General features: G+C 37.3%; 5 protein-coding genes and 2 non-coding genes across 7 annotated transcripts; 4 read left to right on the top strand and 3 right to left on the bottom strand.

The window, feature by feature from the left end:
• The first annotated feature begins 11,931 nt into the window (after positions 1-11,931).
• On the top strand, positions 11,932-13,067 carry LOC128258639 (probable prefoldin subunit 4). The gene is made up of 2 exons (XM_052990352.1): positions 11,932-12,104; positions 12,635-13,067. Exons 1-2 carry the CDS (start codon positions 12,060-12,062, stop codon positions 13,004-13,006), a joined length of 417 nt encoding a protein of 138 aa, XP_052846312.1. The 5' UTR covers positions 11,932-12,059; the 3' UTR covers positions 13,007-13,067.
• Positions 13,039-13,953, bottom strand: LOC128258638 (probable Golgi SNAP receptor complex member 2). The gene is made up of 2 exons (XM_052990351.1): positions 13,671-13,953; positions 13,039-13,605 (listed from the first exon to the last, which is right to left on the bottom strand). Exons 1-2 carry the CDS (start codon positions 13,805-13,807, stop codon positions 13,092-13,094), a joined length of 651 nt encoding a protein of 216 aa, XP_052846311.1. The 5' UTR covers positions 13,808-13,953; the 3' UTR covers positions 13,039-13,091.
• A 422-nt stretch (positions 13,954-14,375) lies between these two features.
• Positions 14,376-17,944, top strand: LOC128258608 (ubiquitin-conjugating enzyme E2 variant 1). Its single transcript, XM_052990315.1, has 4 exons — positions 14,376-14,486; positions 15,729-15,871; positions 16,665-16,790; positions 16,861-17,944. The coding sequence occupies exons 1-4, from the start codon at positions 14,459-14,461 to the stop codon at positions 16,999-17,001; spliced, it is 438 nt and encodes a 145-aa protein (XP_052846275.1). The 5' UTR covers positions 14,376-14,458; the 3' UTR covers positions 17,002-17,944.
• A 589-nt stretch (positions 17,945-18,533) lies between these two features.
• Positions 18,534-21,478, bottom strand: LOC128258363 (cytochrome c1, heme protein, mitochondrial). The gene is made up of 6 exons (XM_052989947.1): positions 21,284-21,478; positions 20,944-20,991; positions 20,667-20,815; positions 19,855-19,987; positions 19,497-19,790; positions 18,534-19,139 (listed from the first exon to the last, which is right to left on the bottom strand). The coding sequence occupies exons 1-6, from the start codon at positions 21,353-21,355 to the stop codon at positions 18,912-18,914; spliced, it is 924 nt and encodes a 307-aa protein (XP_052845907.1). The 5' UTR covers positions 21,356-21,478; the 3' UTR covers positions 18,534-18,911.
• A 661-nt stretch (positions 21,479-22,139) lies between these two features.
• Positions 22,140-24,718, top strand: LOC128258362 (kinesin-like protein KIF3A). Its single transcript, XM_052989946.1, has one exon. It carries the CDS (start codon positions 22,318-22,320, stop codon positions 24,352-24,354), a length of 2,037 nt encoding a protein of 678 aa, XP_052845906.1. The 5' UTR covers positions 22,140-22,317; the 3' UTR covers positions 24,355-24,718.
• Positions 24,719-24,936: 218 nt separating this feature from the next.
• Positions 24,937-25,009, top strand: Trnav-uac (transfer RNA valine (anticodon UAC)). The gene has a single exon. It is a non-coding gene; the product is annotated as a tRNA-Val (tRNA).
• A 411-nt stretch (positions 25,010-25,420) lies between these two features.
• Trnav-uac (transfer RNA valine (anticodon UAC)) lies at positions 25,421-25,493 on the bottom strand. The gene has a single exon. It is a non-coding gene; the product is annotated as a tRNA-Val (tRNA).
• Positions 25,494-26,531: the final 1,038 nt, after the last annotated feature.

Below are 26,531 nucleotides of genomic sequence, written 5' to 3'. Positions count from 1 at the left end.
ACTCTGACACTTGAGCTCAACTGGAATTAATTGTTGTCGAGGAAGTTTTCAGTTCATTTTGAATGCGCGCTTTCCAATTCATTAGCTCGCCACAAAGGGAAAATTCAATTTTCGCGCAGACGACCATGAATGTGTCAATAGGTAAAAGTTTAATTAAATTAACTTCGCTGCGCAGCAAATCAAACGGGAAGGAGGGTTGAGATTGCATAATTTAATTGTGTAAGTTGCTCAATGTTTTTTTTTTTTTTGTGAGAGTCTGGAAGCTAATCCACTTAGCATGTAAAACAGAAGGATTAATTTAATTCCATATTGAAATGAATTATAATTTATTGTAGTCTCCTGAGAGGAGCTTAATCTCGAATTTGAGGACATCCAGTCCACAAGATGGTGAAATTGTTTCTTGGGAGGAAAATGCCTTGCAGCGGGCGGAGAAAGAGTGAGTCAATTTCGGCCACAAACGAACTACAAAATATCCATTAAGATAACAAGTTTTTCAGTAGTTGTAACACAGTTTTCCTTCCCTCTATTCCTCTCATATATTTTTTTTTTTTTGGATCTTTGCCTTTTCCGGGGGCTTCTTGTCAGCGCTCACACAAAAACACAAAAGTTCTCGTCCTGGCCCTGTGTTTTTTTGGCTCTTTGCCAAAGTGCCGCTCTTAGGCATTTCTTTGCCTCTTTTCTCCCGCTTTGTGTTTGTTTGTGAAATTTAAAAGGACTTGTTCTTCTTTTAGTCCTAGGCTAAAAAGCCACAACAACAGCATCAAGTCGAGGCAAATCAATTACAAGTCGTGAAAATCTGTAAAGCGCCACGAAACAAGCTGCCCAAAAGTTGTCAACATTTTCATTTAATGTCCTTGCTCATTAGTAGTGACCCAAACGGAGAGAAAAACCAAAAGTGTGGTAAATGTTCGATGGGCGGGTGATGGAAAAACTGTGTGAGTTTTCGGGTTGCTCGGTTCTTTCCGAGAACACGGCTTATTGAAAAAGTTTCCCAGACATATGGGTTTGCTTCGGTTCGTTTTTCGTGAGTAAGTTTCCATTTAATCCATACACTTTGGCTATTTGTCCTCGCGCCATAAAATGCAATTTGGTTGCCTCACTTCGTCGACTGTGACAATTAAATTGTTTTGGCTTTGTTTGAGCAGCAAATTGTGCAACAAAACTTTGGCGGTTGCCAACAAAAATAAACACCAAAAAGAACGTTGTGTTTGAGTGTGAAGACCTGCAGGAGCCGTGGCATAATTAACAAAAGCGCTCAGCAGGGCGCGTAATTTACCCGCTTGCCAGCGTGATGTTGCACTGAGAAAAATGATTATCAATTATAATTTATTTAGGTCTTAAAATGGCTTTTCAACGCAAGAATTTTTATTCAATTTTTAAACTTTATTAGGAACGTTTTAAAGCCCAAAACTGTAAGATAAAAATTTGTAATGTACTAATTGCTTACAATATAACTTTAACTTTTTAATTTTTCAATATTTAGGTATACGAAAACATTAAAAAATTAATTTAGTAAATTTTATTGCTTGGAAATCATATTATGTAAGTGGATTGCGCATAAAAACTTAAGCTTTAAACGCTCAAAACAATTAATTAATATTTTATAAAATTTTTATTTGTTAGATTTTTTTCGATCGAAGATAACCCCAAATCCAATTCCTAAATCGGGTAATATATTACTAATTTTTCTTGTGTACAAGGGAAATTATGCTTTCTCTCTCTTTCAACTCGGGGCTTGGCCAGAACCCAAAAGTTTCCGCGCAAAGCCAAACTAAAGTAGTTTCCCTTAAGACGGCGCCGGGCGAGATCGGGTCGAGATTGGACAGTGGAACGAGGAGCTGAGCATATGCTTTGGGGCTTGTGTCAAAGTGTGAAAAACTTTATGCGTCTTAATTAAATTTTATATACAGCGCAGGGCAGGAATTATGCGCCAAAATATTGCAACAGCCCCCACAGAAATCCCTCAACTCCTCCGCGAAGGCAACTTTTCAAAAGTGACAGCTGCATTGGAGGGATAAGGATTCAGAGGAGTCGAAGGTCTGCCCGCTACTTGACTTTAAGCCAACCAATTAGTGCAAACTTAGGGGATAATTGAGTGCCTGATTATCAAGCTTACTTTTCCCTTTTTTATCTCCGCTTTGTGGTATAATTTTTACGGAAAATTTTGAAGCAGGAAAGTTGCAAGTGAGGTGCAAACGTTTTGAGGGTAATTTTAAGTTTCCTTTCAGCAATATAATCATTATTTTAGACTTTTGTTTGTACTATTGCTTGTTGTCTATTTTTACACATTGTGGGCAAATTATAAATGAAAGATGTCCGCAAAAATAAATATAAATGGTTAGTGAAAAACTAATAAGTTTAACAACACCCCAAAACAGCAATCCTTTCCTACAAAATGAAAAAACCACAAATATTTCTCTACCATTTAATTTAACAATTATATGGACCACAGATTCTTTCATGCATGAAATTCAATTATCTCTGCTTGCATTTCATATTCAATATTTACCTCTGCTAATTAACTTTCTTCGTGTGCCAAATGAACTAAACAAATTTGGGAAGAATTCTAGGTATTTCAGGATTCTCATTATCATTCCGAGCATATACGACAGAATGTGTGTGACACACATTTGAAAAGAATCCAGACGAGTCGGATGGGAAAAAGCCAGACACGTGGCCAATTTCGAGTGTCACAGCTCGGATTTTTTCCTTGTCTGCAGGCTCATGAGTTTGGAATGCTGAAATGTGATTTGGCTTACTTAAAAAGGTTTTATTTTTACTTAATAGCCACAGTTCATTACCGGCAAATTGCGAATAAACAATAACCAAATATTTCAAATGTATATCAGTAAAATTGTATAAAGCTTGCTTTATAACTAAAAATAAAAAAAAAAAAAAAACGCACTTTAGATACTGAAGTAACAAAAATAATTCAACACGTGTATCACTTTAACTATACTATTGAAAATATTGCCAACTATGCTGAACGATTACGTGGGCTTAATTAATATAGAAGTTCACAAAAGATAACTTATTCCAGGACATGAATGGTCATAATTGAGGAACATTCATGGTTCATGTGTAATTTAATGTTTCTGCAAATGTTTTTTGTCTGATTCTCTTCCGTTGCAACTAATTCCCCAAACAAGTTGTAAACTTTAATGGCATTTTGTTGCCTCCCTTTTTTTGTCCGTTTCGATTTGTTCAGTTGTTTGGCCCTCATAATAGTTGACAACTGTAATTTATGATTATTTTTTGCTGCTCTGGCGGTTTGGCCAGTTGCCAAACTATTTTTTCTCTTACAATTTTTTCCATATATTATTTTTTATCAATTCTGCAGGTGACCATAAAAGGTGAAAAGTTAGTCATGGCGTTGTTAACTAATGTTCAAATGCATTAGATGCAAATAAAGTTAAAGGGATAATAAATGTTGTTACGTAAAAGCTTTTAAATACTATTTAAATAATAGTAAACGTTTTTGTCGTTTGCCAAGTTTTAGACTGAAGTAAGACACAGATAAAGAAAAATAGACAGCCAAGAACATCATTAATACGCATTATTTACATTTCTCAAAAGTTCAAAATCGATCAATTGTCATTTATTCGTTTTCAAGTTTGGTCTTTTCATCCATGAAAGTTTCTCCGTCTGTGGAAAATTTCTTTTCAATTCTGTCTAGCCGACGGCACCGGAAGTTTCCAAGCAGCAGCAGCATCAGCAAACCGGAAAGAAAAGAACACAGAGAAAATCGAAAGTTTTGATTTATAATCGGACAAGTTTAGAGCTGCCTTCAATTCAGTGCTGTTGCATTTCTCGAGTTTCCATGGCTTGTCCATTGACTTGGAAGCGGATTTGTCATGGCTCAAGAATGGAAATGAAATGACAAACTTTTTAAAGGATTGGTATATTTAATTTATTTACAATATCCGCTCACTATTTGTGCGTTTGTCAGGTTCAGGTGTTGAATGGGCATTTTATTTAAATGGGCCAACAATGGCCTGACTTAGGCCCAATAAATTTCAATTAAAATGTCAACAATTTGCGGAGAAGCGACAAGATCTCTCTTTCACAGCCTCGTCTGCATATTTTGTCAGCCATATATATTGGCTGGGGAGGATTTATCGCTGCCATTTGCTTATTGACAGCTGGGGAAAGTGAGCGTGACATGATGGAAAGTAATCTAATGGAGAGGATAGACCAGCTGACTCAGGTAATTCATCATAAATATGCTGAGCGCAAGCACAGCCCTCACACCTGTGGCTGTCGCCTCTGGAAGTCATCAATCTTGTGAAAGGCAAGTTGATTCCCCTTCACCCTTCTGGCCCTTTTTTTCTGAGGGAAGGCAAAATGTAAATAAATTATATTGTCAGGAAATAAAAGACTCGGTCGTTGAGTTGTTAACTTAAATTTTGCAATGAAAATTGTATATGTAAACGAAAATGCATCGGGTTAAATAATCTTTTGGTAATAAATTATTTGGAAGTATGCCGATTTTATTTGTTTAAATAATTTATTTGTGCATATAAAAGCATTAAAACAATAAATGTTTCTCTTAAACCTTTAGTTGTCTTTCATAAATTGGGCTATTTTATAAATTTTTGGTCTAAGCTTTAATTGTGTTTTGGATCTGTAACCATTTAAAGCAGTTCAAGAATAAATTAAAATATATTACAACATTCAACCTTAGTAAGGATGTGGTTCTAGCTTACTAATTCAGATGTGTTTTTCCCTATCTTTTTTCTGAAGTTTATATTTTTTTGAGCAGCCGCTGGCAAAACGTTTTAAGGCTTGAAAAAAAGAGAAAACTGTGTTTTCGCCGGCCTTTGCGCATAAAATAACATGCAGAAAGAAGCTGTCACTGTAACGACTGAGCCCTTTTAAAAAGCCCCACAAAGGCAGTAAGGGGTTAAGAGGCAGCATTGGCCGGCAAAAAAAAGCGAAATAGCGAATCCCGAAATGTTCGAAATTGAAATGCGCTCCAAGAGGGACGGCCGAAGTGGTTAGTTTGCGTCCTCCGCTTGATGAGTGCGTTCACTTGATTGCCGCTTACCAACTTCCAACTTCCACTCCCATTCGCCTTCCCTTTAAATCCTAATCCCAACCCAACTTGAAACGAGCCCTAATGACACAAAGCGCTCTAATTCGGTGGGCTGTTGAACAACCCACTCAACTTCCGATCAGGACCTCCAGTTCCTGTCCTCCGGCGACAAGCGAATTATTGTAATCCACTTGAATTTCATTGGGAATGCAAAAAAGAAATTGGCGCACCAAATGCACTGAGTGCAATTATCGGGGATTTCCTGGTTTGTTGAATGACTTGAATCATGTAAGTCGCACAAAAGACATAAATTGCAATTTAATCGGAAGACACCAATTACCTTACTTAATTTATCGTTTATAACTGACAGTTGCAGAAAGTAAAAAATTTTAATTTTTGGTGGTCGAAAAAAAAAACAAAACCAAAAAGGTTTAACAAACATTAAAATTGTTTAAAGTAAAGTTTATAAAAAAAAGGACATATTAGTTTCAACACTATATAGAACAAAGTAAAGAAAAAGTTGAATTGAAATTAAATCTAACTTTTTAAACAATCAACAACATAACCTTACCATGTTTCTATTTTAACTATAAGCTTCTGAGACAAAATTGACTTAACAATTCTCGACCGACTTTGTCCTTTGTGAACTTAACTCCAAGTGTCCGAAAGTAAGGCACGAAATTTCCATTTCATAAATGTGCAATAAAAAGGTTTATGCTTACATTAAGATATAGAATATTCAAATAAAATGAAAGTATGGTTAGAAACTTTGGCCAACTCGAAATGCGACTCGTGGGCATTCGGCAGATACAAACGGCCAAAGATACAAGATACACTCAATGTAGAACTTAAGCTGACGACTTGTCCACCAATGGGAATACGAAATTCGAAATGAAAAACAAAAGCTGCAAATCCGGAATGATAATTCCACGATTATGTTGTGCTTATGGCAAAAGTTTTTGTGTTCTCTCATTGGAGTGGATGGGAAAAACGGGCAGCAGAGCAAATATTGTTTAAGGGACAATATTTATCATTTGCCTACGCTTAACACGTATACGCCCCCATGGTAATTGCTGCATAATAAACAAAACTGGATCTCTGATGCTGCTGCCACTCGTCTTCCCTTTTGTTATTTGCATTGTCATTTGTGGGACAAAAGTGTTCTGTACTAGCCTGTGGGTTTAACTAATAAATACAGCAAGAGACCGATGAAAATGAGAAGAGAACATATCCATTGTCACAGACCGGACAAATGGTTCATGTTAAGTCAACAATAAACCAAAAATGGTAATGTAATATAGATGGCAGTTTAAATGCATGTTGAGATAGATTGTAAATTAACGGGTAATTTGGGAATCGTATTTTAATGGAGTATAAAGAAAATCTTCAATTTAGAAAGCAGCAGTCTAAATATTCTTATTACCATTTTTAACATAAGATATATTTAAGATAGCATCTGTAAAAACGAGATAAAATTAAATATTTCTTTTTAAGATGAGCAATGTTTCTTATAAATATAATATTTGCGCACTTTGCCAAAATAGAATATTTTATTGCCTTGTATGTTTTTTATTTCTATAAATATAAAAAGCTTACGAATATAAATAACAAAAGCTAGTTACATTTGGAGTAACTTTTCGTATAAGCATTTTTTTTTAATACAAATATTTAAATTAATAATACTATAAAGACTTTTTTAAAATTAATTTGTGGGATTTCTTTAGTTTTAACTATTTATCTGAGTCTGCACTTAATAGTCTCATTTTTTTCCGCATTGATTTAGACGCTTTGACCTTTGTCGCAGTCTCTCAAAATTGCCCAAAATTACTCGCACGTAAAACAATAAATTTTCATAATATTCAGCGCACCCAGACGTGTGCCACACCCATCCACTGCCACCTCGCCCACGCCTGTAAAGAATGGATGCAGGCCACGTGTAAAGTGCAAAATTGCAGCATCAGCGAAATGGACCAAGTCGGGACATCGTCAGTGGCAGGCAAACTAACTGCGCGATTGGGCTAAGGATTGGAAAATAGGGGGTGGAGGGAAAAGGTTTTAGCATGGGCAGGGAAATGGGTTTGGCCAGCTGAGAAGATTAGTGTTATTTGTATGCAAAGCAGCGGGCCGAAAACCAGAAATACTGCAGGCCAGACTCACCGTCAGAAATGCCATTCAAAGTCAGCCCAAAAATGGCTGAAGGATGGGGATGCAGGTTCAGCAACAGCAGCGAACACAACGCGGACGTGTTTCAATTTTATGACAATTCAATGCAGTTGATGTCAGTGAAACGGGTTGAACAACTTGTAATGGAAAGGCTAAGGACTCCAAAATGATGGATTCAGTTTTGACAATTTAAATTTAACCCCCAGGCAATACAGAATTATATACATTTTTCCCACTTGTTTCTGTTTGTAAGAACTCAATTGAACTGTAAAATGTCCAAAACATAAAAAACAAAAAAGTAGAAGCAAGCGATGGACTGCGCATACGCCATGTGGTGGCTGAATTAAGCAAGGAAAATACCTTTTATTTGCATTTCAAAGGTATGGCGAAGAGTTCACCTAGAACTCACCCATTATTTATGAATTGAACAACCTGAACAGCCAGAGTAAGTGTGAGAACCTCCATGTTTTATTTATGAGACTTCATCAAGTTGCCCCTTTTCTGTTTTAAGGGGAGCTAGCTCCTTTTGTGTGGCCTGCCAAGAACATCTGTCGGTTGTGCACATAATGTTGTGGCATTAAAAAGAAAACCGTTGACAATTAACCGCAAAATTCACTAAAGTAACAAAGCAACTGTAATAAAGTAAAATTAGATTGCAGATGATTAAATACTGGACAACTCGAAAGAATTTGTCGAGTAATTTAATAAAGAGTATATAGATAACAAAAAGGCTTTTATATCGTACATTTTAATTTAAAAAGCAACCTTTTAAAGAATCTAAAAAGGAAAACTATTTAATGTTCCCATTAGCATAGGTGCTTCTAAAAACAACTATTCGAGGTCAAATTAAATTGTGTTAAATATTGATATTCTTATTAGTAAATTTTCTGTACACAAAGTGCTTGAAAGTTATCGAAGGTTTCTATTTTAGGCCTAACTTAATGACTTATAGGACAAACTATGGTCACACACTCATTAAATGCACATTAGGAAAGTGAGCATATTAGTGATTTCACTCGGCCTATCATTCATGGGGTTAATCATATATGAGTAGCTGCTATTATTATTCATTTTCTTCCTACTTATGGCACCTGTCTGGCAACCGAATACAAAACTCAAATTGTGGCCCATCAGGAGGCGAAACTTAAGTGAGGCCATAAATCCTTTTGGAGCCTCTCATCAGAGACATGAGACACAGACTCTCGGCGGGAACGTGACTCTCATGTCGAGATACAAGTAGCTATATAGGCTGGTCCTGGCGTGATAAATTAACGCATTAAAGCTATAGTCGAGCCCCCGCACAGCGGCTGCTTTTAATAACACAAATTGCAATCGAATCCAAAGAAAAAAGAGAAACGAACACGGAATGCGAAATGCGATGTGCGAAATGCGAAATGAGAACCCGGAGATGTTAACTCAATTTTCAGGGGGGGGTTTTTCTTCACTCGGGGCAACTTAAAGCATGCATATTCAAGCCGAAACTCCAATTAAACATAAACAATTTCTATAGTAGACCATGATACTCAGGAGAGATAAAAGAGAACCAAAGTTAGACTCAGCCACAAATAGTTGCAGCAAATGATTGGCACATTTCAATTGTAAAATATATTACAATAGAAGTAGAGAAGTGCATGTACTCAAAATAATTGGGGTGAATGTGGTTTAACATCACAACAAGATTAAACTTTTTTTAAACATCGAAAAAATGAAATGTTGATTTATAACGTTTAAAACACTACTTAAAGCATGCATATTCAAGCCGAAACTCCAATTAAACATAAACAATTTCTATAGTAGACCATGCTACTCAGGAGAGATAAAAGAGAACCAAAGTTAGACTCAGCCACAAATAGTAGCAGCAAATGATTGGCACATTTCAACTGTAAAATATAATACAAAAGAAGTAGAGAAGTGCATGTACTCAAAATAATTGGGGTGAATGTGGTTTAACATCACAACAAGATTAAACTTTTTTAAACATCGAAAAAATGAAATGTTGATTTATAACGTTTAAAACACTACATTAAATTTGAATTTTGTAAAAATAGCGGTTGAGATTGAGAAGTTTTAAAAGTTTGCTTAATACAACAAAAATTACTGATATTGTCATACATACTTATTTTTAGAATTTTTGTTTGTTTTCTGCAAATAATTGGTTGAACATTTTAAAATGTGGGTATAGAAAGTAAAGGATATGAAAAGTAAATAAATCATATTGATATGTTGTAATTATTTTAAAAATATTTGTATTAATTTTTTAAACTTCACCTCAAACCAAAAACCATTATTTTTTTTTTGAATGTAAGGACTCAGCTAGGACAACTACAAATAGTTGGCTTGATCAAACAGCATTTACCGAACCGAATTGTCCTGGTGCGCACCTGTGTGCAATGAAATCGAAATCAAAGCACATCCATCCAGCAAAATGGACAAACAATGAAATAGTTGGACAAATGTAAATACCAACTGCAGGACCCGAAATTTATCAATACCCGAGCTAAGCAAAGTTTAACTATCTTTCATATGGGGGGCCCTTTAACTATGGGTCGCCAATTGCAGCCAGTTTTCCACTTGACGAAGAAGGAAGAGGGAAAACCCACAGGACCTCAAAAGGGAAAGCATTCGAAGAGCCCGCAGGAGGCGACATCTGCCTGGTTTAGTGGAAAACTGATTGACGCCATGTCTTTTGATTTCCCTCGTGTGGCAGCATCCACGCAATAGAGAAGCGGAAAATCCTTTTTCCAAGGACTCAGCCCATATGTGAGACATTCGATGTGGGCATCACTTGATGACCCGAAAGTAGGTCAATGAAAAGTAATTCAATTAAAGACAGCAAAAGAGGTACCAATCAACGTTTTTGTCATTTGTTGGTTAAGAATATCCCCTTAATTAAAAAAATCAATACCTAAATTTGGTGTCCTTAGAAATATTCCGCTGATTTAAAAAGAAGTATACAAATTATTTAAACATTGTTTGCCATCATAATTTGCTAGTTAAAGATATGCTACTAGTTCAATTATTTAATTTTAAATTCTATAAATAAATTTTAAATGATATGTTCACAACAAATATTTTTGAAAGGTAAATTTAATAAAATAAAAATCAAAAATAAATAAATTGTCAATAAATAACTATTTAGTTTTTATGAAATGATTGTTTAAGTTTGTTTTTCAGGAAATAAATTGAGGCATCCAACAGATTCGCACAAAATCAATACTCATGTTAATTTAAAGGTAAGCATTTCGCTTCCAGCCTTCACTAAATCAAATTGCTAGGCTAAACTAATAAACTGATAAAATTTTCAATACACAAGATACCCAGATAAAATTCAACAAACAACTTGTTGCAACAAACAACGTGATTTCATTACTCAGTTGCAATTGATATTGATTCCATTCTAACTCAATAAATTAGGCTCCAATTTGCAACTGGAGCGAATATCCTACACTTTATATATTCCGAACCGTGCCCTTTCCGTATTGCAAATAAAAGCCTAAAACTGAAATGATTTCGATTTGTACAACTGACAATGGCTCAAGGGACTTTCGGTGGAAAAACGAAAGGAAAAGCGGAGTCATCTTCAGGATATTAACACTCTCTTCCTCTCTCACTCGCTTAATGGATTGTGTTAAGTTCCGTCTAATTGCATTTGCATATTTTGATAATATTCCAAAGGGGAAATGAATCTGGCAAATGCATTCTCCATCCGAAATACTCCGCTTAATGCGGATGGAGTTCAATGGGAAAAGGGAGGGGAAATTCCTAAGCTGGCAACGGAAATTTAATTGCATCGGGTGAAGAAATCCCGTTTAATTACGGTGATTAACTGAAATAATTTATTAGTTTTTGCTTAATTTGTGACATGTGCAAACAATTAGTAAATAAATCGAATGACCAAAAAGGAAACAATAATAACTTTGACTAATTAGCTATGCGGTGGGCTTAATTCGTGACGAATAAATGCGAAATATATTTCCATATCTAAGAAAATTCGCGAGCACAATTTATTTTTTAAAAATAAGTATTTTAATATTTTTACAACAATCAAAGCTGGTTTTATATCTTAAATACATGTTGTTAATTTGAATTAAGTTTGTATTTACTTTGAAACCAAATTTAAATGATCTAAGTTCATGTCCTTGTCAATGTATTTTTAAATATTAATTTTCTGCACTCATATTTTTAATAAATATAAGTTTGTAAGGAAAAAATTTTTAGTTATTTAAAAGTTACCCACCGATTTCATACTGTATACATCGTTACTACATAATGTCCAAATATATTGTTTGTTTTTGAAAATCTTAATATACTTTTATTTTTAAAGGCCTTTAATTCAATTTCTAAATAAGGTGTATTTACGAAAGTTTCATTTAATACGTTATCAATATTTGTAATGTAATATAGGATTTTTACACGCTATTTACACTGTTAAATGAAGCAATTATGTTAACTCACTGCTGGTAACAGTGCTGCCACAAATATCTACATAGCCACTTCTACATAACAGCTGAAAACTAGCTAGATCTTAGGATATATTCTTTGATATTCTCTAAAAAATAAAATTGTATCTCTAATCAAAAACAATATGCCTAAAAGGCATATATAACAAGTAAGTATTTAAGTATCAACAAAGATAAGATACCTTTACATTTGCAATAAATAAAAAGGTAAATTAAACGGCTAGGAAGTCAGCACTGCTTAAAAATAACCTAGCGCTTTAACTTTCTCTGTTATCCGCTTGCCGTTTGTCAACACTCGAATGTAAAACAAATAATCTTAGATTTTTTGCCAAGCACCGAAACAGCAACTGTTTGTAAAATAGCATAAATTATTTATTAAATTCATTAAAAACTACCGAAAAATGGCAGCAAAAGTAGCGAGCGGTACAAACAAGGTGTTCCAGAACGTGAGTATAAGTGAATCATCCATGGGCTGCTGATGGGGATAAAAAGTAACCTCACTTTGTGGCTGTTCCGGTGGCCCCTAAAAATAATATACCTTGGCATATAGGCGTTTCAACATAAATTTGATGTTTGTGTTCCAGAATACATCGAGTTTTTGCCATTCTAAAATGTTCAAACACATCGATTTAATAAGTTTTATCAGAAAACATTGAATACAGAAAATCCTGTCCATCTGTCACCTTAGTCAATCATTAAATTTTAAACATTCTACTATTTTTAATAAGAGTACGAAGTAACTAAATAGTCTATGCCTATAAGTTATAATGGATGGTTTAAAAATAATAAAATAAGAAGATACTTCTGCACTTGTCAAGACACATGCCAGTTTGCTTAGATTGTAAATTATACAACAGAACTCAGCGATTCTAAAAATTAAATCTCAGATTTATCTATTGGAAGAGGTTTCGTATAAGTAATTTGACTGTCAAAATTAGACTATCCTTCTTCGATTCTAATTGAGTTTCTTTTTTAGCACGATGACGTGCACATCTCCTTCGAGGACCAGCAGCGGATCAACCGCTTTGCCAAGCACAATGCCCGCATGGACGACTTCAAGGCCGAGCTGGAAATGAAGCGCAATGAGCTGAAGTGCGTGGAGGAGGCTCTCGAGGAGATCGAGCTGTTTGATGAGGACGAGGACATACCGTTCCTGGTGGGCGAGGTGTTCCTCTCGCACAAGCTCGAAAAAACGCAGGATCTGCTGAAGGAGAACAAGGATCAGGTGCTCAAGGAGATCGCAGGCGTGGAGGCCAAGGCCAAGGTTATTAAGGCAGAAATGGACGAGCTGAAGGCCCATTTGTACCAGCGTTTTGGTAGCAACATCTCTCTGGAAAGCGATGACTAATTTACACACCCTCATCATTGTGCATTTAACGATTTACAAAATAGAGTACATTTAATTTAAACTCGCCCAAACAAGCTGCTTGATCTTAGAGCACTAAGAAGTAGATGATCAGGGCGATGATAAGCAAAGTGACAACCACGCCACCAACGAATATCCGACGATCTTCAACCAGCCGGCGTTCTATTAGTTTCATGGTGTGATTGGACAGACCCAATGTACTTCCAATGGCCTGAATTCGCTTGTGGGCGCCACCCAAGGTCATTCTTTGGGAGATAAGGCTCTCGAGGATGCCACTGCCCGAGGCTATCATGTCGTCCACTCCTCGATGGGCGTTTCCCAGCTGGGAATGATGTTGCAGTTCGTAGTCCAGTTGAAGGCGCGTTTCCTCAGGTTGGGCGCTATTCGCCGTGAATCTGTGATTGAGTAGCTGTTCCCTTTCCGAAATCTCCTGCATTCTGCGCTGCCTTCGATCCCTGGCGGTTTGCAGGGATGTCTGCAGGTGTCTTAAGTCATATTTCAGTTGATCCACCCGAAGTTTGGAACTTTGTCTCTGGGAAGGTGGAACCTTAAACAGCAGCACATCCAATCGATCGCAGTTACTGGTTACAGAACAAAATTCATTAATAGGACTATATCTAGGGATGCATAAGTTTTAAACACCCACGAATTGGCCTGGGTAATCTTCAGTTGAATTCCGTTTTCCACGTCAAGGGATTCCTGGGGACTAAGTTGACTCAACCGCTGGAAGTCCCGCTCAATTTCCTTTACCGCATTATTGGTCTGGTGGTAGAGGCTCTCCATCTTGGTTCCTCTATCGAATTTGCATCTATGGTCAGCCGGTGGATTCGCCAATTAATATTAATTGCCCACGAAATTGGTTTGTTTAAAAAGCTGACGCGTTGCATTAAACAGATTGTCATGTTAGTTAACAGCGCTGATAACAGAGCAGCTGCAAGACGATCTGGTATTTTTGGTAGGACCAAATTTGTAAATGATTAAAATGATTATCTACTTTCCAACCGAGTTTTGTGGGAATGATTTCTAAGTCATATATATTTTTTATCCCCTTAAATTGATCAACAAATGATTTATAACTTATTTATGGTATTGACTGCAATTTTCAATACGAAAATAAGGGACAGCATTGTTTTAAATTAACGGCCATGAGAAACAGATTTAATACAGAAGCAGATCATTGGTATCTCCTTAATTAGCCTACAGAAAGATTAGAAAATTAGAAAATAAAATATAAAATAACAAAATAGAACAAACAAATTACAAAATTTATAACAACGTTTAGTCTTAACATTTCTAATTGGAATTCGAATTAAATATTGGTATTTTTTGAAAATGCCACCAAAGTATGATTTACAAAAAAAGGCGGTATATTTCTTGTCTTATTCCCGGTCACACTGTTTCTTTGACTTTTCCGCGGTCACACTATTAACCACAATGGCGAATACATCAAGTACCGGCGTTGGTAAGAAATAAAATTGATAAATTAACGATTTGCCAGCGAATAAATGCGATCTGCACCAGCCCGACACCATTGACGGTCCGTTTTCCCCATTTCCCGCTGCCCGGCATCAATTTTTCCGACGCAACGAGCCTAAAAAGCGAACCGCAATGTGTGTGTGTGTGAAAAACGGGGAAAAAGAAGACGAAAGCAAGGGCGAAAGACGAAAGAAAGCCGATAAAAGCGAATGGATATTTTCTTGCGGACGGGCCACGCCGCTCTTGCAGTTTTCTCTGCCCGATTTTCCTTTGGAAAAACTCCGTTGCAATTTCGTTTCGTGACTTGACATTTTCCGAAATATCACTCGCTCCACTACCCCCTCCGCTCTCTTCTTTCTCGCTCGCACTCGCTTCTTCTTGCCATCATACTTTTAATTTTTTTTTTTTTGCACACTTGCGTTTTGCAAGCTGTCTTCTTTTCTAATTAAATTAGCTGCAAATTACATTTGCTTGGATTGTTTTTGCAAATGCAGAAATTATGTTTCTTCCCGCCCCCGCCGACACACCCTCCCCCGCCCCTGGTTTTTAATTTGTGCTCTTTGCTTTTTTTTTTGTTCTCTGAACGAAAATGCGTGCAAAGTCACACGGGCGAAAACAAAAACAACACAAGACGCAGAGCACAAACAACAACAAACCGTACCCATATGACCCCACACTAAGAGGAAATATGACTTAATAAGTGTGAACCAAAATTTGGTTTAATTTTTTTCTTTATTAAAAATATTGGCCTAATATTTTTATTTTCGACTCAAGACACTGGATAAAAATTAAAAAAAAAAAAAGCATAACCAGAGAAAAAAAAAGAAAAACAGCACACTTTAAAAAAATAACATTAAAACCCATCTAGAACTCGGAATTTTTATAATAAACAGGATAACAATAACAACATCGGAATTTTTTGATTATCGCCAGCGTTCTAACAAAACAATACACTTGGAAAAATTGGATTACTTAAGCTTTTAATGCTTTTGTTAAGTATTGGATATTACCAAATGGTTTAAATCGTTCAGAATTACTTTTTTCAAATCAACGAACTCTTGTGAAAAAGAATAAATTGATTTAAAAATATTTACTGATATTGAGATTTTTCTATGTGCAGAAAAGACATGCGACCAACAAACTTAATGACAGTTTTTAAACATTAAAGTTTTTCAGTGAAAATGCATTATGTCATCGAGTTCTCACCTCTTTGTTTTTCGCATTGCAGTGGTGCCACGAAATTTCCGCTTACTGGAGGAGCTGGATCAGGGCCAGAAGGGCGTGGGCGATGGCACCATATCGTGGGGATTGGAGAACGACGACGACATGACGCTCACCTACTGGATCGGCATGATCATCGGTCCGCCTAGAGTAAGTTTCCATTCAGATTGGAGAAGTGTATGGCCCATTACAGCACTTTCCTCACTTTTCTGTTGGCTACGTCACTAGATAAGCACGAATTATCAGCTATTTCGGTAGGATTATTGACATTTTATCGCCTGGATTGCGTAAAATAATGAATATGAGGTTTATTTTTATCGGCACTTACCCAATTCGTATCTTAAGAGGGTTTTGTTTGGCTAGAGAGATTGAGATCAGGTAATTGTGAATGAGCTTTAAAAGTTATTGCATTTGCTAATTAAGTGGACATATAGTATATTAAAACTGAAGGTCATCCAAACATATAATTAATAGATTCTATGTATTCAGGTAAAATTCTTGAATATATTTATATTTTATGAGCATTGCTAAGACCAAAGATCTCAAAAATGTGTTCTGAATTATCATTATTTTTAGTATGAGAACTGTCTGTTGGTTTTGTAAGCTCATAAGGATATTTTCTTTTTTTATGACCATTTTTCTAAGAAAATAGTTTTCCATTTATATATCTACAAGAAACTAGAAAAGAAAACTAAATTTGCATTTAATTTGGTATAGTCTAGGAGTGTTGCGCGCGCCGCCGCATGAATCATTTAGGAGTTAGGGTGGAAGGGTCTCCCAACAGAACCCCATCATGATTTTAGTTGCAGTGGCAGTAGAAAATAGAAAGCCGATGGGAATGAATACCTGACTCATCGACACTATGGTCATCATTGTATATAGTATTAAGCGTATAATCAATCGTGGCTTATTAAATGGTAATTAAAAATTCTTTTGCTTACAGACGCCATTCGAGAATCGAATGTATTCACTAAAGATCGAGTGCGGCGAACGTTATCCGGATGAGCCACCGACGCTCAGGTTTTTAACTAAAGTAAACATTAACTGCATTAACCAGAACAATGGCGTGGTGAGTAAAACGAATGCGATTGCGTGTTAGACGACAAGGAATGCTAATGGTCTTACCAAAATTCCCACAGGTTGATCATAGATCAGTTCAGATGTTGGCCAGGTGGAGTCGCGAGTACACTATAAAAACGATGCTGCAGGAAATCCGTAGGATTATGACCATGAAAGAGAACCTGAAGTTGGCACAGCCGCCAGAAGGAAGCTGTTTTTAGTCGACAAACATCCGTTAGCAACACCAGCAGCAGCTGCGGCAGCAACGACTGCAACTCCAGCAGGAGCAGCAACCACACTTTACTCTATAATAGCAGGAAAATCACATCAGTCCAAGTCCAAGACCAAGGTCCCACATTCGTGGAAGAGGTTGTGTGGCGGCTGCTCCTTCGAGTTGCTGTTGCGGCAGCGAATGATTATAATGAACGTAATAAAGATCGAGTGCGGTTATTGTAGCAACAACAACAACCAAATGCAAGCTATACTATAAGTAAAGGGAACAGCAGCGAAAAATGCGATAGAAGCGTCACTATGAAAAGGTCGTCGTCGTCCCTTCCGTCATGAACTATGTCATCGTGTTTGGTTACTTTACTTCTACTTCAGTCCCAATCAACAACTTCTTTTATAAGAAATAAAACAGCAGCGAAAAAAGCAAGTAAATGCCTGTGAGAATGATGCGAAAAATCAGTTTATAATTTAAACTCAGCAACAAAATCCATAAACTAATCGAACAGAAAAGCAAAGCATGAAAAATATAAAGATTAAATGAGATCCCAGCATAAGAACGAAAAGAGGAGCGTAATTATTGTTTTTTGCCTAAACTAAAAATTTATTAATTATATACATAAAGCAAAATATATATTAATTTTAATAAAACAAAGAACAACATGTCGAAGAGCATTTTTGTAAACGGCGCCAGTACGAAACTTTTTATTTGAAGAAGCGATTTTAGTTCATTTTTAATTTTTTTTTTTTTAATCTTCCTCCCGAATTGCTTGGGACGAGAGACGCGATTTATAATCATTGAAAGTGGAAATTATAGATATATGTAGAATCACACACACACACTAAGCCGATGAGGAAATCGAGCGGACAGAATGATGAACGATGATTAAAATAATACTTTACTTTAAGCTTCTAAATAAAACAATTAATCCAATAAAAGGTGCAAAAATGGAGATGATTTGTCGTCAATTATGGAAAGTAGCTATTGAAAATTGCCCATAAATGACGATAGATCTTGCAAAAATATTTCTTATTATGTTTTCCATACAGATCAACTATACTGCCTACATATGTAGATAACACCAGTTTGGCAATGGGTAATCAAAATCAGAAAGCCTTTAAAATGAAAACATATGGACATTGATGGCCGAAAACATGTATTGGTAAGCGTATTTAATTTATATTGTTTATATGGCGGGGCAAATTATTGGATTGCATTTTATTGGGGTTGGAAAAATGAAAAAAAAAAAAATTTTATGTTACCTGTAAAAAGTGATCAGAATATAAGCCACAGGAAATATAAACTTGAATATTATTTACTATTATTCACTATTAAATTAGTGCATAATGCTGAACCCCTCAGTATAGGCGCTACATTCAGACTTTTTTTTAACTCAGAAATCATCATGAAGATAAATCATCGCGTTTCTCTTATATTCTTTCCCCAAATATCAGACTTCATACATTCGTGAAACCAACTCAAAATATCCCATTTCCGCCTCTCTGGAATGATTTCTTAATAATCATGTCCATTTATTTGTCAATTGTTTATTTTTTTAAATACATAATTGAATTATCCATGCTATACACAATCAATGTTATATCTGGTAGTTTCTTTAGCTTTAATCCCCCTCTCATTCCATTTCATTCTCCGATTTTCTTCGTTTGGTATTGGCATACCCAAGGTGTTATAGATTTAGCTAGTTTTATTTGGATCATATTGTTGGTTCTCTCAAATTTTATAGATTTTGTGTTTATTTCTTCGTGGGGAGAGAACATTGACTTGGTAGTTTCTGATGCTGTTTTTGTGTGTTTGGTTTTGCTTAAAATTGATTTATCTTTATTAGTCGATAAAGCCGCGATAACACTGCAATTCTTCACACCATCAAAATCAAATTCAAACATTCTACTTCTCCTTGGGCACGAACACGATCTTTCGCGACTTGAGCGATGACCACTTATGGCGCTTAATGTAATACGAGATGACGGTCAGGAAGCCGAGGATGCCGATCACCTTGATCAGCAGCTGCTTGCGGTCATCGTGCTCCGGCTCGGAGGTCCACTTCAGGAAAGTGGCCACATCCTTGGCCAGCTGACTCTGTGTCGGCGGTGTGCCGTCCTCATACTCAATGACCTAAAAAATGGAATATATACATTAATATATTGCAATTAAGACGACTTCTTTTAATTTAAATCCTAATTTACAATTATCTACAATTAGTCAGGATTATAGAAATTCTTTTGTTAATTAAAGACAATCTTTCAAAACTTCGATTGACCCATACATTTAGGATGGACACAAATATTTTTTATCCGGAAAGGAATTTGAGCTCGTAACGAGGAATATCTATAAATTCATAAATAAATTCAGCGCGACTTGAAATTTCTTCTTATGTCACTACCATGACTAGAATAGAATTTGGTATGGAAATCAAAATTCAAGAATGTAAGGAAAGAATGAAGCTGTTTATAGGTTTAATAAAATACCCACCTCGTTGTACAACACCTGGGCCATGGAAATGGCACCGCCCGGGAAGTACGGGTTGAAGTACTGGCCCTCGCGCAGCACCACTCCGGCAGGAGCATCGTGGTAGCCCGTGAGCAGCGAGAAGATGTAATCCTCTCCGCCCTTGCGCGCCGAGACGATGTAGCTCAGATCCGGCGGATAAGCACCGTTGTTGGCAGCACGGGCCGCCTCCTCGTTGGGATAAGGCGACGGGAAGTAGTCCGACAGCTTGCCGGGACGGTTGTAGTAGTTGCCGGTGTCATCCGGACCGTCCCTGACCTGTTTTGGGATATGCAATACAATTAAAATCTATAATAATCGAGGTACTCTTTCAAGGACTTACAGTGATCTGCTCGGCTTCAGCCTTGGCTTCGGCTTCGGTGTGGCTGACACCAACCAGATTGCGGTAGGCAATGTATTGCATCGAGTGGCAGGCAGAGCACACCTGCTTGTACACCTCGTAGCCACGACGAACGCTATAAGAAATTTATTTAAAGTCTTTTAGTTCTATTGAACAGGAATTTTGTTTACTTTTGTAAGGGATCTTAGCTGGGGAAGGGCCTTATCTTTTTTAAATATTTTTGGATTTTATTGGTTTAAATTTAGAAATTTTAGATGTAAAATACATACGAAACTCTTTGCGAATGAATATAATGAAATTAAAAAACAAACAATGTGGTATACCATTTTTCTATTCTAGCTGTGGCTTACGTTAAAGGCACTTAGAAATTAACTGTTTCAATATTTAGTTGTAGTAATAGTAAATAATTTTTTCAACCCTTTTAATACGGCTTTCAAACTAATTGACTTTAAATGAATTGTTGCAGAAATGCATAAATAAAGGTGATCAGCACACCTTTTCCGAATTATAATTATGACCCTAGTTATACTTATACATTATATTTATATTTACTAATGCTATCAGATTTTAAAGATAAGATAATCAAGCTGTATTAAAACATTATTTTTTTTTAACTGTGAAAACTATTGAACTGATAAACAAAATTGTTATGCCTATCAATATATCCGAATAATTTAAACTAAAACTATATTCTGGGGATAAGCACACAATTTCTAAAGTTTTCCCAATGTTTACCATACATTATAATCCTAAGTTCCTGACTATTTGGCAGTATATCTGGGCCTATGCCTTACCTCTGGTGATCCAGTGCGTCGAAGAGGCCCTTGTGGTTCCAGTTTTGTGCGGGGGAGTGCACCTCACCGCCGGACGCCTGCACGGATTGCTCCAGGGCGAAGAGGAGGGCTCCCACTCCGCCGGTAATCGCTCCCACGGCTCCGATCAGCTGTTTCGCACACACACGTACACCCGCACACAGGCACCGAGAAGCAAACGCGTTTTGAGGTTAGGTCCGGTCGGGTATTATGAAATGCCAAGTGGGGAATATCTAGAATTCCTGACTCGCAAACTTACCTTCTTGTTGCCACTTGCCCAACTTCCGGCGGAGGAGAGGTTCTTCGCCTGCAAGGAGAGAATATACGATTTTAGTCTCTCGGTCGACCAAGGAGAGTACGATTTTTTGCACGGAGTTACATAATTGGGGTGTTCGGTTCGTATCTTTGCAGTGGACGACCCATAAGATTGGGACTCCCAAACCATAGGCACTTTATGTTTATTTCTAACTCTTCATCTTCGTGTTTCATCCGATGGAGTCGATTTATTTGCGGTTTTTCTCCATTTGACGACACGACTTCTGCGAAGTGGTGCTGCTGGGTCGGGGGAAAATTTGGCTTCGGTGGCTCACGATTTTTACCTGCTGCAGGTTGAGTGCTGGCGCGGATTTCAGCAATCTCAAGCCATGGAATCGTCGCAATGTCGCTGCCATGGTGGCCGGAGTTTTAATTTCTGCGTCGTCTGGTCGTGTAAAGGAAACTCTGCGGGCAGCCAATCGCCAATCGAATCTTTCAGTTCCACTGGCACAACGTCTTCCTCTTCTTCGGAGCTCTCTCTTTATCGCGGAGGTGGTGGGCAGATGTTTTCTCGCCCGCTCTCATTTTTCACTCGCTCTTTTGCGTCGATAGTTGGTATTTTTTACCGTTTTGTCTACTAATTTATTTTTAGTTTTTTATAATTTAGATTTAATTTAATTTTTAATCTATGTTTATGCATTTTTTATCTTTACCCTGTCATACATACGTTTATTTGGTTTTACTTGCATCTATATTAGTTTTGAATATAAAAAAACAAGGCTTGAAAGATAATTTTAATTTCAAAGATATACTTATCCAACTAGAACTACCTGTTGGCTCAAAATTTTTTTTTTCAACTACTTGTTGATATCGATTCAAGTTGTCCAATACAGAAAACTTAGCAGATCTTTGGGGGCAACGTGAAACTTATTGTATATTTAATTTTGTTTTGCGTTATGATTTTATGAGACTTTAAGACAATAAATAAATAAGTTGTTTATTTCAAGTGCACTGATCTACAAAAAAAAAACTGTTAAATATTTATTTGATAAGACAAAAAAGTATGTTCCAGTCATAAAATAATTTAATGCTTAGGTATTTTCTGATTAGGAAGTACAACCGATGAATACCTTTTTTCCGCTGATCTGGCATCCCTCTCGCTCGTCTGATTAGTCGCTGTCGATTTTCGCACTCCTCCGCCTTATCGATACCAGCTGACTACCCGTCATTCGCTAAAAAAAAAAACCTAGCAACGCATAAACAAATGCGAAGAAAAACCCCTTATATCGATTTCCACTAAGTGCGGTCAGCGCAAAAAGTGGATAATTGTTCTACGTGGATAAGAAACAAAGCGGAGAGAGCCAGGATCTATATCAAAATGCCGCAGGAAGAGGGAAATGCTGGAACAACGGGCCAACAACTCGATGACGAAATCGAGAATGTGCGTGTGGTGGTGCGAACAAGGCCCATGGATAAAAATGAGTTGTCTGCCGGAGCGCTAACTGCGATTTCAGTGGATAAAATCAACCGGGCCATCACGGTGATGAAGCCGAATGCCACGGCCAATGAACCACCAAAAACATACTATTTCGATAACGTTTTCGATGGCGGCTCCAATCAAATGGATCTCTATGTGGACACCGCACGTCCCATTGTGGATAAAGTTCTGGAGGGCTATAATGGCACCATTTTGGCCTATGGACAAACGGGCACCGGGAAAACCTACACCATGTCCGGAAATCCCGATTCCCCGCAAACAAAGGGCATCATTCCCAACGCCTTTGCCCATATCTTTGGGCATATCGCAAAGGCCAAGGAAAACCAAAAGTTTCTGGTGCGTGTCAGCTACATGGAGATATACAACGAAGAGGTGCGGGATCTGCTGGGAAAGGATGTGGGCAAAAGTCTGGAAGTCAAGGAGAGACCTGATATTGGGGTCTTTGTCAAGGATCTCAGTGGTTATGTGGTGCACAACGCCGATGATCTGGAGAATATTATGCGATTGGGAAACAAGAACCGTGCAGTGGGAGCCACCAAAATGAATCAGGAGAGCTCGAGATCCCATGCCATTTTCTCCATAACCGTGGAGCGGAGTGAACTGGCCGAGGGAGGTGCCCAGCACGTAAGGATGGGTAAACTACAGCTGGTGGACCTTGCCGGCTCCGAAAGGCAGTCCAAAACCCAGGCTAGCGGACAGAGACTCAAGGAAGCCACCAAGATCAATCTCTCGCTTTCGGTGCTGGGAAATGTCATCAGTGCTTTGGTGGATGGAAAGAGTACTCACATCCCCTACAGGAACTCCAAACTAACCCGACTTCTTCAAGATTCCTTGGGAGGCAACTCCAAGACCGTGATGTGTGCCACCATTAGTCCAGCTGATAGCAACTATATGGAAACTATATCCACCTTGCGCTACGCTAGTCGTGCTAAGAATATCCAGAATCGCATGCACATCAATGAGGAACCCAAGGATGCCTTGCTCCGTCACTTTCAGGAGGAGATTGCTCGTCTTCGAAAGCAATTGGAGGAGGGCAGCAGCTTGGAGGAGGAGGCGCCAAGCTCCGAAGAGGAGGAAGATACTGCCGATGACGAACTGGAGACTCCCCTGGAGATCGAAATGGAGTCGTCGACAGTCCAATCTGTGGAGAAGAAACCGAAGAAAAAGAGGGAGAAAACCGATGCGGAGAAAGAGGAACTGGCTCAGCGCAAGAACGAACATCAGAAGGAAATCGAGCACGCTAAAACGGAGCAGGAATCACTTCGCAACAAACTGGTCTCTTTGGAAGGAAAAATCCTCGTGGGCGGAGAGAATCTCCTAGAAAAAGCTCAGACCCAGGAAATGTTACTAGAGCAGTCCATTGCAGAGCTGGAAAAACATGAAAAATCCGAGGAGGCACTCAAACAAACCCTTCAGCAAAAGGCCACGGAAAGGATTGACATTGAAGAGCGTTATTCAACGCTGCAGGACGCAAGTACTGGCATTACAAAAAAGATTCATAGGGTAATGCAGATGTTAATGGGTGTGAAATCGGAACTGGCAGATCAGCAGCAGGAACACCAGCGGGAGAAGGAGGGCATCTACGAGAATATCAGAAGCCTATCTAGAGAACTAGCCTTATGCGAGTTGGTATTGAATTCCTATGTACCCAAGGAGTACCAGTCGATGATTAATCAGTATACCCACTGGAACGAGGACATCGGGGAGTGGCAACTGAAATGTGTTGCCTATACGGGAAACAATATGAGAAAACACATCTCGGCTCACAAGACGAGTGGTAAGGAACCAGAATTCATGGATCTATCACATGTTTATCTAAGCTATAACACCGATGGAGTGTCCAATCCGCTGCGCTCCAAATCCGCCAGGCCAAGAACTTCGGGGGTTCCCAGACCCACAACCGCACGGCGATACTGAATCGAGTTTTGGGCAGGGCATTCGACTGCCAGTCCAGCTGCACATCCTAAGCGATCTGCGCGTCCAGTTTTGGTTTCTTCTCCTGCTTAGCCCCATTTTCTACAGCTAATCTTTTATTTGCTCAGCGAATTTCATCTTTGTTAATTTTTATTTTTTGTTGATTTATTGTTTAGGACATACTTTTTAGGTTGAACAACGGTGCAATACATTTACAACTGTGTTTTTAATTTTAAATTTTAACTTATACCTATTTTATAAAACTTATAACTAAGTAGCAACAAGATTTTACTCGAATAGGCACAAAACACAAGGTATTATTGATGTGCTCTTTGCTTTTAAAATAAAAGTATGATACTCACAGAAACTTTTGACTTTTTCTATTATTTCAAGAAAATATATAGAAACGATTTGATATATTTGGATCTTTGGCTTAAAATTAAATGGAAATCTCCCGATTAAGGGTGCTTTTTTTTATTCCATCCCATTTATTTTCTTTGGTATTTTTTGGACAGCTGCAAAGTAGGCTATGTTTTTTCATCCATGTGCTGGACAAAATTGAAATTTGGCGGCCCCGACACAACTGGTTCCATAGTGTAGCGGTTATCACGTCTGCTTTACACGCAGAAGGTCTCCGGTTCGATCCCGGATGGAACCAGGTGGATAAAAGCTTTTTTTTTATTTAATCAATAAAAATGTATTAAAAAATTATTTTTTGAATTGTTAAATACGTTTTTGTGTAGCAGATAACATAAAAGCGATTCAAACGTGCGTCACACTAATTTCAATTATGAACAGCTTCTTAGTAATTTATAAATAATGTTTTAACTTAGGTGTGTTATAAACATTGTTTTTGAAAAATGGTGAAAGAGAAAATTTCGAAAGAATTTTATACCTTTTGTAACACTAACATCTTTTTTGTTTAATTACTCTAAAAAAGCATTTAAATCGTTTTAGACTGCCCTTCACTTATTAAGAGTTTTTAAACATCCAAAATAGTTTAAAGCATTAAAAAAAATATTTTTGCTTAAATAAAACAACAAAAAAAATAAAAAACTTGATTTCCTCCTGGTTCCATCCGGGATCGAACCGGAGACCTTCTGCGTGTAAAGCAGACGTGATAACCGCTACACTATGGAACCAGCTGCCAAACAAGTGGCAAAGTTCTTATACAAGTCAAGGCTCAGAAAGGTTCTAAAAAACAACGCACCTTTTGGAATGTTTAAATAATTTTTGGGAATCTGGGTTGCTGATGATTAAAAAAAAACCAAAGAACGTTGGTTATTAGCATATTGAGAAAACGCCTGGCCTCGACCGATAAATAATAATTTAATAGCTTTAAGGTCCTTTCTTCTTTATTTTGTTTTTCATTCCTGTCATACGCTCATTTTGTCAAAACGCCTTCCCCTTAGGTATTATTTCGGTTGCGCATTACTCATCTCACCTGAAGGAATGCGATTGTTTGTTCAGGTAAGCCCGCGATATGAAATTCAAACTGTACTTTTACTACCATACTACTACTATTTACCCACGACTTTGTGCTAATTTGCACGCCTGTAGAATTTTTAAGGTACCCAAATTAATCAAGCTGAAAGCATTTCCGCCATATCACTAAAGTCTTATCGCCGCACGTTTTGTTTGCCCGTTTGGTTGGGAGTTACGATTTGAGGGGCGGAGTTCCATGCAAAAACCGATAGCGGTATCACCGAAAGACGTCACGAATAACCGTTTAATTTACATATGCACATGAAATCAATTCGCAAAGTGCGAAAGAGAATACCGTTGCCAAGTGGGAAAGATCGAAATGAAAAAATCAGGGAAGAGAATTTGAGAGCCAAGGTGAGATTATTATTTTTCACTCACCGGCTCAAATTTGAGTGAAAAAAATGCCTTAAACACTGAGCTACAAGGAAATGGAGAACAGTTTTCTGATAAGAAATAGTTGTATTCAATAAATAATGTTAATTCATGTCTATTAGATTCAAATTTCCTCAAGCTATTTACCAATAAAATGACACTTACGGATACTAAACGTCATTTACTAACAATTGCAACAAATATCATGCAATGATTTTTATTATTACAACCATCAAAACGTTTATGTGCTAAAATATGTAATATATAGATTTCTATGAAAAATATTGGTTTGCGATCAACATAAATATGATTTTGATGCATTA

This window comes from Drosophila gunungcola, assembly GCF_025200985.1.
Source record: "Drosophila gunungcola strain Sukarami chromosome 3L unlocalized genomic scaffold, Dgunungcola_SK_2 000003F, whole genome shotgun sequence".
Taxonomy (NCBI): domain Eukaryota; kingdom Metazoa; phylum Arthropoda; class Insecta; order Diptera; family Drosophilidae; genus Drosophila; species Drosophila gunungcola.
Note: the sequence above shows the minus strand (reverse complement) of the source record. Positions and strands in the feature narration are given on the sequence as shown.

Coding starts and splice junctions, on each gene's coding strand:
- LOC128258639 (XM_052990352.1), top strand. CDS start 12,060: ATGGCAGCAAAAGTAGCGAGCGGTACAAACAAGGTGTTCCAGAAC. Junction 12,105..12,634: donor CAAACAAGGTGTTCCAGAAC/GTGAGTATAAGT, acceptor TTTCTTTTTTAG/CACGATGACGTGCACATCTC.
- LOC128258363 (XM_052989947.1), bottom strand. CDS start 21,355: ATGGCAGCGACATTGCGACGATTCCATGGCTTGAGATTGCTGAAATCC. Junction 20,992..21,283: donor CAGCACTCAACCTGCAGCAG/GTAAAAATCGTG, acceptor CTCTCCTTGCAG/GCGAAGAACCTCTCCTCCGC. Junction 19,988..20,666: donor GACGCACTGGATCACCAGAG/GTAAGGCATAGG, acceptor AATTTCTTATAG/CGTTCGTCGTGGCTACGAGG.
- LOC128258608 (XM_052990315.1), top strand. CDS start 14,459: ATGGCGAATACATCAAGTACCGGCGTTG. Junction 15,872..16,664: donor TGATCATCGGTCCGCCTAGA/GTAAGTTTCCAT, acceptor TTTTGCTTACAG/ACGCCATTCGAGAATCGAAT. Junction 16,791..16,860: donor TTAACCAGAACAATGGCGTG/GTGAGTAAAACG, acceptor AAATTCCCACAG/GTTGATCATAGATCAGTTCA.
- LOC128258638 (XM_052990351.1), bottom strand. CDS start 13,807: ATGGAGAGCCTCTACCACCAGACCAATAATGCGGTAAAGGAAATTGAG. Junction 13,606..13,670: donor AAGATTACCCAGGCCAATTC/GTGGGTGTTTAA, acceptor TTCTGTAACCAG/TAACTGCGATCGATTGGATG.
- LOC128258362 (XM_052989946.1), top strand. CDS start 22,318: ATGCCGCAGGAAGAGGGAAATGCTGGAACAACGGGCCAACAACTCGAT.